Here is a 17543-nt window from a genome sequence, read left to right on the forward strand (position 1 = left end):
AGACACCAGACAGTCTAGAAATCTTGTTTGTATTCTGTTAGTGTTTGAACGAATATTAAAGTAATGGAACTAAAGAATCAACTGAAAGTGGTTAGATCTGATTAAAGATTGGAGGAGCCACGGTGGATCAGTGAGTAAGACGCTGGCTTACGGACCAGGATGTTCACGGTTCTATCCTGGTGTTGGCCGAGAGAGTTCCCCCGAAATTCTGGAATAGCGTTAGGTTTATTAGGTTTATTGTGTTCGACCGAGGACCTGACAAGGAACATCGTCTATTCTATTCGATCTGATGTGACGAATACCCCAGGCCCAGGTTACACGTTGGAGTGCACGTAAAATAACCCTTTACAGTTGGAAATCGACGAAGGGTACGTGGAGACGCGGCTGTCCGGGAAAATGGCGTATACCTGACTTCATTATTCCAGTCAGTGCAGGGAAGTAGGATGTTAAACCCCTTGCAATTTACTATTGGTAATATGCACTTTGATGTACCTTATTCCTTAGAAACTTAATTGTGAACTGGTCATTTAGTTCGTGCGCCTGATCCACGGTTGTGCGTTCTGTCTGAAATATAAGGTAACTTAACATTTACTTGTATGTAAAAAATACTTGAAGCACTTTGGCGAAGACAGCGCTATATCAGTATACATTTATGTCTGTATTATGGAGCTAAACAGACCGCAGTAAAGGTCTGTGCATTAAGAATTCTTTAACACTGAAAAACACTAACTAGTATTTGAGAATACGACCATAAAAGCTTATTTTGAAAACTAATACGCAACAAAATAGCCTATTTAACCAATTACACGTGCGAAGAACAATAAATGTTGTACTTTTACGAAACTAATACATCGTATTATTTTACGAAACTAAACCATTATGATAAGAACCTAAATAATTGTTTTATTATACGAAAGTAAACCATTGTTGTATTTTACGAAACTAAACCATTGTTTTATTAACATTATTCCAAGGTAAAATAACCCCAATCGACCATGTACAATAACAGTTAAACATTATCAGTGTTAATTGGTCTAAAGGGAGTTTATGTACTGTAAACCATTATCCGTACCTTTGTTAAGGTGGTATACAGATGTTGAGGTATAATGGCTGCATGTGTACACAGTGTATGTATACTATTTGACTTATCCCTAATGTCTACTTTATTGATGTACATCACTTGTAGCTAGTTTCATATATTATTACTGTTATTTTGAGATTTGCCCTTAAATATACCCAGTAATAAGAAAATAACAGATTTTTTCTGCGATATCAACCGCAGTGGAAATTGTTATCCGCCGATGACAAATCTGCGTGTTATATCTCGATGTTCAGATTACTTGTTTTATGTCATATCGCTGTAATTAAGTATTTGTAATTTATTTGGTTATTGTTACGAATAATGTTCAAAATCCATAGGGGGTGGGTGGGCGCTGTTGGACGGTGCGGGATTTGGATTCGTGACTAGAATATTTCGGTTTCGATGTCGGCGTGGTTCAAGACTCAAGAGGAACATTGGGGATTTGTCAATCACGGCCCTTCACTGGTCAACAAAAGTGCATAGTCGGATTTGACCATATAGACCGGTTCCCGCCGTCTTCATGCTTTGGCAGTTGAGAGTCGAAGAGTACGCGCTGACGCTGCTGACCCTCATGCAACATGCTGCATGGCGTAGTCTGATCTTCATTAGCCCGGCTGGTGGAGCAAGTGGAATGTTAAAACGCCATTTCATTTGATGTGTTTTTCTTCGTATGTAGGCTATTCTGGCAAATTATTATTTTGAAATGTACCCCGAGCTATCAATATGGATAACGGATAAACACGTCTTTATCTATTTTCACAGTTGTTAATTTTTGCCCCAAAGTTTTCTATAAATAGCAACATAAATACATATTATGTATTGTTTTCCATATTAATTTCATATTGGTCGACGTGGATATCCTCCCTCGTGTCTATAAATATTGTTTCTGGTTGTATTTCGGTTTGTTGGAAAATAAAGGCAGATCCGGCATTTTGTACTCTGCAGGTTGAATTGAAATTGGTTTCGGAAATGAAATGGGGCTTAACGTATAGTCGTTCGGATGGTACGAAAAACCTAAGTCCCGTGTACACATTTGCGTGCACTTTAAAGATTCCTTGGTAGTTGGAATTCGATGTGAGTAGGCCGTAACGCCGCTGTCCGGGCAAAATGTCCCTCATAGCACACCATATGGCGTAAACCCATCTTTATTAGCCCAGTCAGAGCAGAACAGTAGCACGTTAAACTCAATTTCATTTCATTTCGAATTCCAACTGTTCTTCTACGTGCACACACGCAAGTATACGCGACCTCGTTTTAGTGTCCCACCCGAAGGACTAGAAGCTGTTCATTGCCAGATGCCCCACCCTGCACCACTGAGTAGGGACAACTCTCGAGGTACTTGTACTTTCTTGGCCAATACTTGCCTACTGGTATATACGTACGGAGCGACCGGGGATTCCATGGTGCAGGGATCAAAATCTGAAAACTAAAGAAGATTGCTATTCTTGGCTTTTACTGTGCCTTATTAATAATATTATGGTGTTGTAAGTGTGCACAAGTTAAGAATCGGTATCGGAGAATATTAGCATTGTATGATGAATCTATATTGTGTCACGTGTTCTACTGTTTTGATGCATGAAGTATGAGGAAGATAGCATCTAAAGAAAAAATTAGCCTGGAAGTGTGGAATATTGGCACCTTGTCAACGATAAATATTTTGACACATTTCCAGGTTTAATCTGTGCTAAAACGGTTGTTAGTTGTCTGAAACATTATAAAACAAACAACGATCATCTACCTAATGAGCGATATTGATACAATAATTTACTTGCGCGATCTGAGACCATAATGAACTGCACGATCCGAACGCGTCTATCCTATGTGCAATCAATATTCAATATACAATAATTAGTTCCAGTTTTGTAATAAGTTAGTTACAATCTGATTAAAATACAGATCTATATTTGGTTTCGTAGTTTTATACCTGCGAAGGACCAGTTGTAATGGGAGGTTGCGTCAGGATTTTGGCCCTATGACGTCAGACTGCTGATAACCAATCAGCGTTGATGTTTCTAGTAGGATACCCACAGTTCCGTGCACCTTACGCCAAAAACTCGCCGTAACAGACTGTGTCTTTGGCTAATCCCTCACATCTTCCTGCAAGCGGATTATATAACAACTCTTCCAGATCCTAGTGTAAAGACAAGTAAAACGAAATTTTGAACTATAGAAAGCGAAACGAAATAGGATCTGTGTTTTACTCAGACTGGCGTTAGGTATAGTAATATGTAATATGTAACTCAAAGCATGCAGGTGCTTGGATCTTTGTTTATTTACACTTGTAAAATTACTATGAGATATAATATGTAATATAATCTCAGTCGTGAAATATGGTTTAACATACTGCATGGCGTATGTTAATATGGGGAGAAATTTTACCCAGAGCAGGCAGCAGCGCCAAATTCCGGACAGTATATGGCGTATGCCCGTCTTTAATACTGGAGCAGAACAGTAGGACGTTAAACCCATTTCATTTTTATTTATTTATATTGGGAGGTGGGGGGAATTTCGATTCGATTCTTACTTCCAGGTATATTCTGTGTAACGTCTCAACGTAAAACTGTAACATTCATTATCCCAGTTGGAGCAGAACTGTAGGACGTTAAACCCCATTTCGTTTGTCTCAAGATGACCTAATAATTGTGGGATTGATTATTTATAAATCTAAAGCCAGTTATACAGATATATGGTATTCAATATGATGTACCGAAATACAACTTATTGTGTTCTCCTCACGGTGTTCAGAATCTGTACTGGTGCCAATCGATTCTATACACAGATAAAATCCCATGTTTTCATTCAACTGCCAGAAACTCTTCTGAAAGACATAATACATGTTTTCTGATTATGTTTTTTTCGCACTGTGTAGCTTTTGTTTAACACTATTGCTTTTGTCCGGATTATTATTTTTAGTTTATTCTTTATTTTCAAGATTTAATTATGAGTCAACAGGCTGGGAGTGATTGTTATTTTCAGAAAAATTGCGAGAGGCTAATAATATATCCCAGCATATTATATAACATTAACTTGGCAGGTCCCGAGGCCTGTACCACTGACAAGGTGGGGGTGGGGCACGCTGAAAAATGAATCCTCGGTAACGCCGGGATTAAACTCGGCCTTAATTTCTTCGTGCAAATGAGAAGAAAATGTTTTGCATCTACAAATTGCGTGTACAAAAATGTAGAGCACGGCCAGTGGATCGGTGACTTTGCTCGGATGTTACAAAGCCTTACCTCACCCCTCCACACACATACTGGCTAAGAGATTTGGTCTCCTTTATCCGGCAGATCACATGAGTAAATGTTACTATATTAAAAGTACTAAAAGCTTTGAGAGGATAAAACAAGAACGATCGTATCATATGCACCAGACACCGATCATGTAATCTCAGCCACCTTGGAAGTGTGACTTTATGTCTGTCCATCGATGCGCAATAGTCCAAGGAACAATCATATCGAGTTTCATGTTGATCGTACTTGAATTTGTGAAGCTTTATTAATTTTTTCGAAGAGCGTCCTCCCAAGAACAACAACAAGAGATTTATGGTCCAAAAAATCGGATCAATAGCCCAATCCCGCCTAATAAAACGTGATATCATCAACATAATGTGTAACGCATGGTCTAATAAGACAATATTCTATATCTACATATATTATAGATGGCTATGATACTTATATTACCCCGTATCAGACAGGCCATGATTTCATTACATAATTTGTGCCAGGAAATTATCTCTTATTTGATTTTCATATCATTTGCTGGTGGTTGATGTAGACTCAAAGCCGTCGACATATTCCAAAATATCTGGCTTATGTGACTTTTATGAACATATTTATTTTAAAATTCAACATGTTTTGTAAACAGTGATAGAGAACGTAAAACAATAGTTGTGAATACACTTGATTTGATTATTGATATATCTGTGTAGATTGTTTGTGGCTTGTCCGCAGGTTTGTATTATTGGTTTGGTTTATTTGTGTGTGTTGTGGCCTTCCTGAACTGACTAAGAATGTAGTACATTGTAAATAGTAACGTGACTGGTTGTTATTTTTATTTAGACATAATGTTTAGTAATTTAGACGAATATTTCATTTTTTTTAAAATACATTTTGCATCTATTTTTGACTTTCTTCAAGTAGATCATTTGTTTGTGTAAAATTATTTTTTAGTTTTCATGCACTGTTGTGAATATTGTTTGTATGATAGCCGATATTGTCAAGATTCCAACGTTTTCATCTTGTAGATCGCTTGGTAATTTCTTGTTGGTGCCAGTCTGTTTCTGGCAGGAATAAAACAAATGGTTTACGATCAGTTGAACCGCGGTCCGATTACACAAGTCTAGGCAACTTAACACAGATTGTGTCGAGATTGGTAATACTGGATATTGGATTGTCGAATGAGTTTTGTGAAAGCGAAGATAAAAAATTGAGGATTTACCGAATAGTTTAAAATGAATGATATTAAATGTTTTGTGATAAATATGTGAAATATTGTAGACGAGGAGAAGACCAGTATAGGTGTATGTAGTATTTGTAGGTATATGCGCTGTTATCTTATGTGCGTCGTAAGAAGTATTTTAGATTTTAAAGAATTATCTATAGATGCAAAGTTACTTACTGAAGACGAATTTTCTAGAATGGTAAACCCATGTTATATCATATACACTATTAAACTAATATGTTTCGATATTTAAAATAAATTTGAAACAAGCCATCTCGCAGATATGCATGCGTACAAGGTTTTGGTGTTCGCAAATCATTTAGCAAACGCTCGAGAAAACAAACCTATCTCGTTTTGGGTTTATTTTGAATATTATTCAAACGTGTTCTATTTTCTTGTTGAAAGGGAAAATGTTATTTAAAGGGCGTATGGTGAACATGGGTCTGAAAGCACATAATTAATAATGTAATGATTTATATTCATTTTTTATTATTGCAATTTCTAACTAATTATGTTCGGTGAAATACGCTAACAATCCAAATTGAACTTCTCTCGTTTATGCCTGCTTAGTCCATGCTAAATGTATTTTTTATTAATATTTTGTTTCTGTCGTTAATCAGCTAGTACTAATTACGTTTACATTGTCTTGTCGAATAAGATTTTCTTACAAATTTCGACCGAAATCATAGAATACACGACTCGTGTACTGATTTTAAAATGTCCATTATGTCTTAAATGTTTGATATTAGGATCTCATATTTTCAAGGCAAAGATAACAACATCAATATTGATTGAAATGGGCTAATATTGATTTTTAATTCGTGTTTTTAATTTCGAATTTTATGGAAAAATTTGAGTTACAGGTTTAGCTCCTTTTAGAAGATAGTTGGCAAAAAGGAGATTATTTCAGTTTTTAAATTTAAAACAGAATTTTTTTATTGTATTGGAGTCAGGATTATGTTAGTATCGTGTTTTTATGGTCTTATTTATTTATGGAAGATTGAAATATGATATTAGTAATGGGGTAGGACACATTTTTACGATAATCATGTTTATAAGGGGACGTGACTTATAGATTAAACATTTCAATGGCGATTTATGTATTTCATCCCAACTCCATTAACGTGGTTGGTTGTTAAACCCCATTTAATATTTAAAAAAAAAATATTTGTAAACAATATTTTATTTCATCTGAAAATGGATTGTGGAACAGGCTAGGCCTATGTTGACTCCTCGCCATTTAAATCATAATCTTTAAGAGGCATTTATTAACTGGAAAACATCTACTTACTCATATTGGCGACGTTTCGAAGAGTATTCGCTCGACGTTAACAAGCTAATATCAGACTTGATAACGTCGAGAGAATACTCTTCGAAACGTCGCCCAAAAAAATAAGTATCTGTTTTTCCATAAGTATATTGTGCATTAATTTAAATCCGTCATTTTACACTTTGATTGAATTAAACGGAAGAAGAGAACAGGATAATTTTCGAATTAGTGTGTGTTTTGTAGACGCTAAACACCAGTTATATTAACGTTGGTGGTACTTCTATCGCGATCTCTTTTAACGCCTGTTCTATATTATCACATGCGAGGTACTGTCAATCTCTCGTTTATAATATACCACGGTAAATTTACACGTGCATGTATTACGTAGGTAAAGTAGATACAGCCACAGACTCATAGATATAAACAATGTATAGTTCATCGAATTTTATCACATGTTTCTGATTTCATCAAATTCAGATAAATTCTTAATGATATATTTTTTCTTTTTAATATCTAACATCATTGCTGTTTCTAATTTAATCACTCACATGAGGAGTTGTATTAAATCATATTGTGGTTCTACTAGGCCAGTGTTGATTAATGTTTTTAGAAAAAAATTAATTAATCGTAATTTTAATTCCACATTGTTTCATACCCTTTTATTAAAATAATAACATACAAAATGGTTTAACTATTACTGTTCTGCAGTTACTGGGCTAATGTCACTAGGCAAACCTCGACAGACTCCGGTACACTACATCTAACCTCGGCTGTATGACGAATTCCGTCATTGGAACTACTTTGAAGTTCCCGGATCAAACATGGCGGCGCCCATGAAGACACCCGTGAAGAATGTCTTATCCCAAGAAAATGTATATTGTTTGTTATGTACCTTAAAGTTGCAATTTCATATTTTTACGTTATATTTTTAAAATTTATTAAAATAAAGCCTTAAAATAGATGGTATCTATAAACAGTCCTACCTTGTTAAAGAATAATCCTATTAATCCTATAATTCACTATTGTCAGTTGAGAAATTTGCAAAAATATCATTTTCCTCTTCAAATTCAAACGTTTGAAAAAAGCTACTCCATGGTGGAGAATAGAAAACAGGGAAGGTAATTGTGTTATTATGTCCGGTGTGAAACATTTTTGAGTGTGAGAATGATAACTATGATCGTATAATAGTGAGTTGACAACCTATTGAGCAAAAGATATAGAAATAATTATGTTTGACTTTCTTAGAAAATATGAAATTGTAACTTTAAGTTTATCCCATTTTCTTTAAAGAAAGGACAACTTTGCAATGAAAACTCTACACGTTCTTCGAACAACGCCGATTTGAGAACTTCTCTCTAAAAGCGACAAGTAAACCGGTAGTCACATCGCAATTGTATGGGTGTAGCAACATATCACTTACCGTCATACATCCGAGACTAGAGGTAAGGTACCGGAGTCAGCCCACTGTGCGCTGGCCGGGATTGTTTTGAATCACCCGATTGACTATGCACCGTTACTTGCGGGGTCCTCTGTCCCGAATCACTGACAACGGGAAAATATACTGAAATGAAAATGATGATCATAAATATTTTGGATATGTAGCCCTACATGTATTAATTCTTGATTTTTTAATGGATTCCTTGATGAGATCTTTTCCATGTATTATATATTTTATTGACATTAACAATTTATTTTGGCTCCAATAATACTCTAAACTTATTTATTCATTATGTAAATGTGTATTCTTAAATTGAATAATTTAATTTAAATTTTAAAAAAATATTATTACCATAACCAAATGGTTAATTACCAGAAACTATGATGTTATAGTCGTGTGATTGGTATCACTTATTGTTAAAACGATTATATGTATCGTATTAAAGTGGTGGTTTCGATTCCCGGTTGTACGTGACAAGGAGTAGGGTCGCCTGTCCAACCTCGTGGGTTTTCTCCGGGACCCCCGGTTTCCTCCCACTGCTAAAGACGCCTATTGAAATGGCTTAGTTTGTGTCGAGTAGACATTTAACCCCATTTCTCTCTCTCCCTCTCTCTCGTATTGTAGTGATTTGTTGGTCGAGTAGTGTAACGCGTGCACTTCGGATCATAAGCTATGCCAGTAATTAAGTCAAGCGGCGAAGTTTGGGTCCCGTACCTGTACGTGACAAGTAGTAGTAGGATCGCCTGTGTAACCTCTTGGGGTTATCCGGATCCCCCCCCCCCACATACACACATACTGTTAAAGACCCCTGAACGCAATCGACTTATTGAAATTAAACTGTACTAGAATATAATCCCTTGTTTGTGTTTAAGTGGACGTTAACACTCGCATTGCACACAACCAAATTCAAATTAGTTCCAAAATGGGTATGTTACACACGAGCCCCATTAACCGTTATGCTTTACGCACCTTTATTTTTATTAAGTGCAGTAAGTGTGTTAAACTGTTAAGTGTTGTCATCCAGATGGTATTTTACTTATAAATAATATGTATTTTATTATAAACTCTCTGGTTTATATTAATACTCATTTAACATATATAACTCTTCTGGTTTACATTACTACAGAAGCCCGTCTGCTCAGCGAGTAATACGCTGGCTTACTAAACAGGTGGATCGGGTTCGAGTTGCGGCCCCGGCAGTTTTCAGCTTGGCGTCACCCTGAAGGTCAATGTGTAAGTTGATGTGCGCATGACCGTCTTTATTAGTCGCGTTGGTCCTGAAAAGTATGACGTCAAACCCCATTTCAATTCATGTTCTGTTATAGTAATTCTCAATCTGATTAAAACACATATCCTATTTCGTTTCGTTGTTTTATAGTACAAAATTTCGCTTTACTTGTCCTTCCTACATTATGATCTGGAAGAGTCGTTATATAACCCGCGTTCTGGTTGATGTGAGGAATTAACCAATGAAACGGTATGTTGCATCTATTTCCTGGTGTGCGATGCACGGAACTGTGAGTATCCTATGTCTGACGTAATAGATTCAAAAGCCGCTCGTATGACCCCTGACGCGACCTCCCACTATAACTGGTCAATTCTTCATGTAGTAGGGGCTATCGAAAGTATATAAAAAAAAAACGAAACGAAATATAGATCTGCATTTTAATCAGATTGAGTAAACCTCTGACTACTAACATAAAACACATTATAACTATAATCGTTTACAAATAAACCCTTGGCTATAAGAATGCTCCTCTATTGAAGAATCAACTTTCTGAAGAATGTTTCGAATACTTTTAGTAAATGTGATGTCTATACTGGCGAGGTTATGTACTATAAAATCACAACCAGGAGACTCGCCAAATACCAGACTACTTTTGAACGTAAAGCAAGTAAATAATATACCGTTCTACAAGTAAAATGTTTTTTTTATTTCTTTTAAATGATAAAAGTGAATGTATATATTTTATCAGAAACTATGGAATGTTCTGCTGTATTCTCAGGTTGTTTTTATGTTTTTATTTGTCTGAAAGTTTTTGAAGGTTGCCAAAAACATGTAATCCTAAACTGTAATGAACAAACAGGGGAAATAGGAAATACTAAAGATGATTTTCCAGTTAGGTACCAGAGAGCGGGAGCAAAAGAAAATGAAATAAAATGGCATTTAACGTCCTACCTGTCTGTTCCGACTGAGCTAATAAAGACGAACGTACGTCATAGGGTGTGCAACGGGGAGGATTTTGCCCGGACAGAGGCACTACGGCCTACTCTTCTATCGAATTCCAACTGTCATGTAATCTTTTACGTGTAGACACTGTTCTTGCCAGGCACTCTGTTCTGCACCATCGACAAGGGGACATAAACTAGGACATTTCGGGATTAACATATGGTTCAATTTTGTTCTCAATAATTCGCTTGCGCGTAGGAGTCTATGACATAGGGAGGAAACCGGATGACCCGGAGAAAACCCACGAAGTTGGACAAGCGACCCCACTCATTGTCACATACGAGCGGGGAATCGAAAGCACAGCACTTGACTCAATGCTCGACTTTACACTCTAAAGGGAACGCGTTAAATCATCCACCCTCCACACACACCTACCTACCTAAACTACGTACCAGCCATTTTAAAATGACTATACTAGCCAGTATCGCTAGACCGCCTAATGTTTCGAAACTTAAATTTAAACTGTATAGATCTTCTTCGATTACTAATCAAAGAAGCACATCATATCAACCTGATTCGATCATTGAAGTTTAGCTCTGCAAAGCAACTGATTTCGCAATCTACAATATTGTTAGCGTTGAATCTCTAAACAGGGATGTCAGCCCACAAATGGTTTATTCTCTGCAGACGAAATAAATAAGCCATCGTTAACTTTAAGTGTGGAATAAAATCTTTTCGTTGACCTCATTTTAATCCGATGGGAATCTAAGCCGGGAGATTATACACCGTTCATTTTTTCTTTTCTTAATCAAAATTCTCGACCAGGAACTGGTCGCTTACCACTACTCATGTTGTTCATGGGGTGACGCTCTTCGAAAACGCCTAAGGCTCCGTCAATTCAAGTCCGATCGACATGAAAATCGGCATGCTTGTTCTTTGGCCAATTTTGCATCGATGTGGTGAATTAGAATTTTGAATTTCATCCAACAACATGGCCAGTTCCTTGTCCATAATACGATCGTTTATGATCAATTTGAGTACATCTGTATATGTTATGAAGAAATGGGAAAAAACTAAAATTAGACGTAGATAACCAATTGTATACACTATCTATAACGAAAGTAAAAAGGAAGTGCTATTTTATAACATAATTAAAAATTCTCACAAAAGAAAATGCCTCAAACGAGGCAAGTCTTTATCTTAATATCATTCACAGACTTCGACATTGCAAACACAATTTATTCTCCAATTTAAATCAACAATGATGTTGTTAACTTACCGTAAAAAGATGGACTTCTGATATCCAATATTTAAAACAAAATCAAAATTGGCACACGAATTGCGTGCCAGAATGCTTTCGACCGCCATGTATAATGAAGCGACTTTATGAACGAGGCTAAACATACCCCACAGGAGAATACTACCGGTGTAAACTGGAATAACCAGACGCCAAAGACTGCCATTCAATTTGGACTCGCCGAACATAACTGATTAGATTAGAAATTATAGTAAAACAGAAACGATTGAATATAAATCAGTTTATATATTCATATTATATTATTATATGCGTTGCGACCCATTTCTAGGTGCCAGAGAAAAGGGATTTAGCTCAATTAAATATTGAAATGTCATTAGTTGTAGCCTGATTATCTATACCAAATAGAAGCGACTGGTGGTAAAAGAGTAATTATGTATTTTTTTCTGTTCAGCTAGCTTAAAGATTTATGTTGCCCAGACTGATATTTGATGTTACCAAGCTGTTCCCATTGCTTTATGACTGCTCAATTAAAATCTGTATTTAAAACAAGCTGTGTTAGAGAGCATTTTCTAATTAACCTGTTTATAATATGCTGCCCTCGTTAGCTAAGTGGTCCATATTTAGTTCAATTAAAACTTTTTATTTGAAACAAACGCACTGAAATCGGGTTTAATGTCCTACTTTCTTCGTCCACGGACATTGCTTTGATATAGATGTCTTAGAATTCCAAGTGACATGACCTCTGTTGTCGTACCATACGAACCACTAGACACCGTCCCTTGCCAGGCACTCTGGTTGAAGAACTTGCTATTCTAAGACAATTTATTGGCATACCCACTTTTGCTAAACCACATTTACTGGAAAGTTTATAAATAAAGAAAAATTGTGCTCATTATTCTAATAAAGGGTTGTAGTATTGTTTTAAAACAAAGTATTTAAATAAAACCTATTTTAGAGTTACTTTATTTCTTATACTCCTAGTAATTTTCACATTACTTATTTGTTGTAATATTGCCTTTGTCTATGTAGTCATACGTCTCATTTGCGTGTAATTTGTTTTATAACTTGATATCAAGTCTTCTTTTGAGGTTTAAGCTTATTCAGATTGGATTAGCCCAGTTATTCAATTCGTCATATTCCTGTTCATTTGTATATAGATTAAGGTCTGTAGTTATAAATTATTATAATTGATAGTGTTATGAATTTATGAGTAAAGTTCAGTAAAAGTGATTAGAGATTCTTATCTTGAAACATACCAGGATTGACAGTAGCGTAGATATTATAGAAGGAGGGATGATAGTGGTGGGGGAGTTGTGCGATGTCTGCCACGGGAGGAACATTTTGTTTAATTTAGGTTGGACCATTTTGGTCTCTTCTTACACTGTAAAAGGTTGTTTTTTTCTGTTTGGATTTGTTTGGAAAGTAAAACGACATTCTATTTTTAACAATTTAAGTTTGTTTGATGTTTAGTGTGCTGTATTTTCTGAATGTGGGGTGCGAATTGGAGGAAATCCTTGCCACGCCATTGAGTATCAGTATCCATATTCTTACATTTCAGGAAATCTGTGTTTTAACAAAAACAATCTTAAAACTATGATGTGAATATTTGACATACCTCATATTATATATTTTTTGTGAAACGTCACATTCTGACTTACAAAACAAAAACTATGGAGAATTGGATTCTACTATCGATTTATACAACATTATTATGGGATATAGTGGGAAGTGGCGTCATAAAACAACGCTTAAGTGACCATACTGTGACAACAAATCAAGGTCGAATAAGGGGTGTGGTCGTGACCTTTATTAAACCTGTAATGGACCTACGACCAGTGACAGCTTATCTGGGTTTGAGATATGGCGACATACAAGGAGGAGAACTGAGATTCTTTCCGCCGAAAAATCCGTCTGAGCGATGGTCCCTAGTAAAATCAACAGTTGACATGCACGCCGTATGTCCACAAAAGATACCGAAAATGAACATGTCTCCTTTGAATCCCTTTATGGATAATATCATCCCGTTTTTAAGCAAACAGACCGAGGATTGTCTGACTTTGAATATTTATGTTCCACAACAAGGTAGGTTTATATTTATTCATTTATCAATTTATTTATTATCATGGTCATGGGGGTAACGCGTGTGCATTGGATCATTAGGTCTGTCATTGAGTGAACTGACGTGGTTTCAATTGTCCACTTGTACACGCAGAAATGTTAAACTGTTGAGTAACCAATAAAATAGCCCCAACGTCCTGCCAAGACCAAAAAGGTAAAATTGAATGTTATAGTTAACGAGTAGTTATGTATTCCCGATAACGCTAGTATAATACCATACACTGCGTATATTTTGTATTATCGGAACGTTTGCAGGAATACAATTACATGTTATTCGTGTAGATTAGTTCGTTGGTAGCGGTGCAATAAGAATCGTAAAAAGAAACAGTTGTCTCTGTAACGTGGATTATGTTATTTTTGTTTTCGCATGGACAAATCTACTCGCACCTTCCGACTAAGTTTACCCAAAGTCTGTTATGGCATAAGCCCAAATTCAGCAATGTAACCCAACAAATGCTTTGTTTGTCATATTTGTCCATAGAAGGCGAAAGAGGGTTAACATACCGAGCCCTGAAAACAATGAGTTTGAAAAAAAGATCTTGATGTCAAAAATTAAAAACAACCCCATTTGTAAACGTTGCAGTCCAACCACCTGCATTATCTGCATGGGTTGTTCTGATGTGTGTGTGTGTGGATGTACCATTCTGTGTGTATGCTCGAACATGAAACAGAGTATTACACGATGTTATAAATGTAAGCAAACGATATTATGTTATTATAATTACCACTACATGCCTCCCCACACAAGCTAAGAAAAGAAACAGTCGCATAAAACAAATAATAAAAACATAACATATCAACACTCAACCACAGACAAACACACATATCAGACTGTACATATCAGTGAACACACACGACCTGATCTCGAATCTAAATACTGATGTTCTCTAATACAAGGCCAGATCTCGGATCTAAATACTGATGTTCTCTAATACAAGACCAGATCTCGGATCTAAATACTGATGTCCTCTCATTCAAGTGATATCCGTGTGGGCGTGTACTTTACTGCTTTTTAGTTGTGTTTATAATATATTCCAAATGTAATAAGACAGCTGGCCAGTGCTGACAAGTTTCAATTTAGCTACCCACCCCCACCCCAAACGTATCTCAATATTCATTGGTCGAAATGAATTATCGTTAATACGTCGACATACTTTTCCCAGAAGAAATTGGAGACGGTGACTTGTATTCCGGTAGATCGTAATTAAACTTTAGATGGTCATAACATAGGTTAGAATTGGTTTATTTAATCATTATTGGACTGATAAGCTTTAAACAAGACTGCTTTTTATTGCGTATTGTCTACAAGGCATCGTCCGTCGGCAATAAAACATCAACGGTTTCGATTCCAAACTTAAGACCCCTTTCTTGAAAAAAGCCTACATCTAATTATACTTGAGCAGGAATCCTAGACAAGTTGCGTAATATAAATGATTATCATTACCATTATCATCATCATTATTGGAAGCTTAATTTAACATATTGGGCCTATAATATGTGTGATGTGATCCTCTCGCACATATACGCTTATCCTAAAACCAGACCAAACAGTAAGTCTGTACAATCCATTCAGAAATCATGTTGTTTTCTCTTTAAACACCTCGGCCATGTTGCAACATCCATTTTGTTTATTTAAGATTTAACAAATTATGTCGGTAAGTTTCTTAAGTTGACAGTTTACAAGATTTTTATCTCGTTATATCTTTCCCAAACTTCTCAACACGTGTTAACACTGTGTTATATTTCACGGCTGGATATCTTTAAATGAAATGAAACGGGGTTTAACGTCCTATGTTTCTGCATCCACCAGGCTTAGGAAGATGTTGTGGACAGAAGGAATGATACAAATTAGTACAAAAACACTTACATTCCTGGCTTCGATATGGCCATTTAAAGGCAAATATAGAGTTAAGGACCATTAGCAACAAGACATTATCATGCCTCTTTTTGAGTGTTGGTGGGGTAGGGGTAATCTTCTGAACGATTATCTAAATCTTATTTTTACTGAAAGTGAAATGAAGTAATTAAAAGATTTATATTGGTCCTTTGTGTTGCTGGTCGTTTAACACGAATAGTTTGTCCTTTTTCTTCACGGCTCACGTTACCTTGAACAAAGCAATTTTAGAATCAAATTACCCACTAGACGGCGTTGGATTAGTTCCGGTTTCTTGTTTACTGAATTATCACGTGCTTGTACGAAACTAAATGTCAATTGTTTTACGGAACATGGTTTAAATATTTATGTTAAATGGCAGATCTACTGATATTGAAAGGTGAAATGTTTATGGGGAAGTCAAGTTGTCCCGTTCGTGAATAAAATGGAAAAAAAAATACATTCCACGCACAGACAGACAAAATAGTGAAGTATTTTATGAAATCATATGTAAGCAGAACGACCGATTAATAATTAGGATATGCTCAAATGAAGACGGGGCGATTAAATATATGGGAATGGTCGGGTTAACACGAATGAAGAGGGTGCGATTAAGAATATGGGAATGATCGGGTTAACAGGAATGAAGTGGAGCGATTAAGAATATGGAAAGGTTCGGGTTAAAACGAATGAAGAGGGAGTGATTAAGAATATGGGTATGATCGGGTTAACAGGAATGAAGTGGAGCGATTAAGAATATGGAAAGGGTCGGGTTAAAACGAATGAAGAGGGAGTGATTAAGAATATGGGTATGCCCAAATGAAAAATAAATTGAGAGGGGACCATTAAAAATATGGGAACGGTTGGGTTAATACGAATCAAGAGGAACCGATTAAAAATATGGGAATGGTCGGGTTAACACGAATGAAGAGGGAGCGGTTAAGAATATGGTAATGGTCGGGTTAACACGAATGAAGAGAGATCGATTAAGAATATGGGAATGGTCGGGTTAACAAGAGGGGCGAATAAGTAAATGGATATGCTCAGATGAACAAGAACGGATTCTTTATATAGTAGTGACAACTGTCGTACACAGACCAGGGTATTCTTACTCTTCTGGAACACCTGATACTACTTCCTATTCAAGTTAACAGAAATGAAATGGGGTTTAACGTCCTAAATTTTATAAATCCACTGGGCTAATGAAGACGGCAATAATGTTGCACATTTAATCCCCGTTTTTATCTTCAATATCTGGCAAATGTTCCAAAAAGGTATTTCATATGCTTTATGAATATCTGAATTCAATACAAATAAATTATTCTGTCTAATCACATTACACGCTGATTAGTCATGTCGATTTTTGGTTCTTCTGCTGACTTTAAACGAATTACGACCACACATAGGATGATATTGACCATCTTAAAATAGCATTGGATTTAAAGTCAATAAAATAACTACTCGTCATCTCAAACTACAAATTATAAGTTGATATCTTTCACATATAATTGTATCAAGCTACCATACTCTTAGTTGATATCTTTCACATATAATTGTATCAAGCTACCATACTACTTAAAATATCATTAAAGGGTAGGGAGTACGTCAATAATCATTTTTGGACCAGTAATCGGTGGGTTCCTTTTGCCCAATTGGCCAAACCGCCAAATGCCAAAAATTCGTCTTTTTGATCGACATTGACTGCTTCGTTAAAAATCAGAAATGTATGAACCATCGGACAAACAACTGGCCCCTAAAGCGCTACTTATTTTGTTGTTGATCTTGTTCGGAAAATAAACCTACGGCTCCGACAATTCAAATACGATGGACATGCCACTTGACATGGTTGTTCTTTAGACAGACAATTGCGCATATTACGTCACAGTTACTGGTCC

General features: G+C 36.1%; 1 protein-coding gene across 5 annotated transcripts in view; it reads left to right on the forward strand.

Annotated features, from left to right (window-relative positions):
- LOC126808893 (neuroligin-4, X-linked) overlaps nt 1-17543 on the forward strand; it is a 170510-nt gene that overhangs the window by 64102 nt on the left and 88865 nt on the right. The window contains exons 1-2 of one of the 5 annotated variants that reach the window (XM_050533944.1): nt 5370-5720; nt 13216-13739. The exons of 3 other annotated variants lie outside the window; for them this stretch is intronic. In XM_050533944.1, coding sequence (XP_050389901.1) covers nt 13328-13739 — 412 coding nt within the window. In that variant the 5' untranslated portion in view covers nt 5370-5720; nt 13216-13327. Of the gene's footprint in view, nt 1-5369; nt 5721-13215; nt 13740-17543 lie in introns of those variants that run through there. One more of the 5 variants, XM_050533943.1, reaches the window with a different exon arrangement.

Source organism: Patella vulgata, chromosome 1, assembly GCF_932274485.2.
Source record: "Patella vulgata chromosome 1, xgPatVulg1.2, whole genome shotgun sequence".
In the NCBI taxonomy this organism is placed as follows: Eukaryota; Metazoa; Mollusca; class Gastropoda; family Patellidae; genus Patella; species Patella vulgata.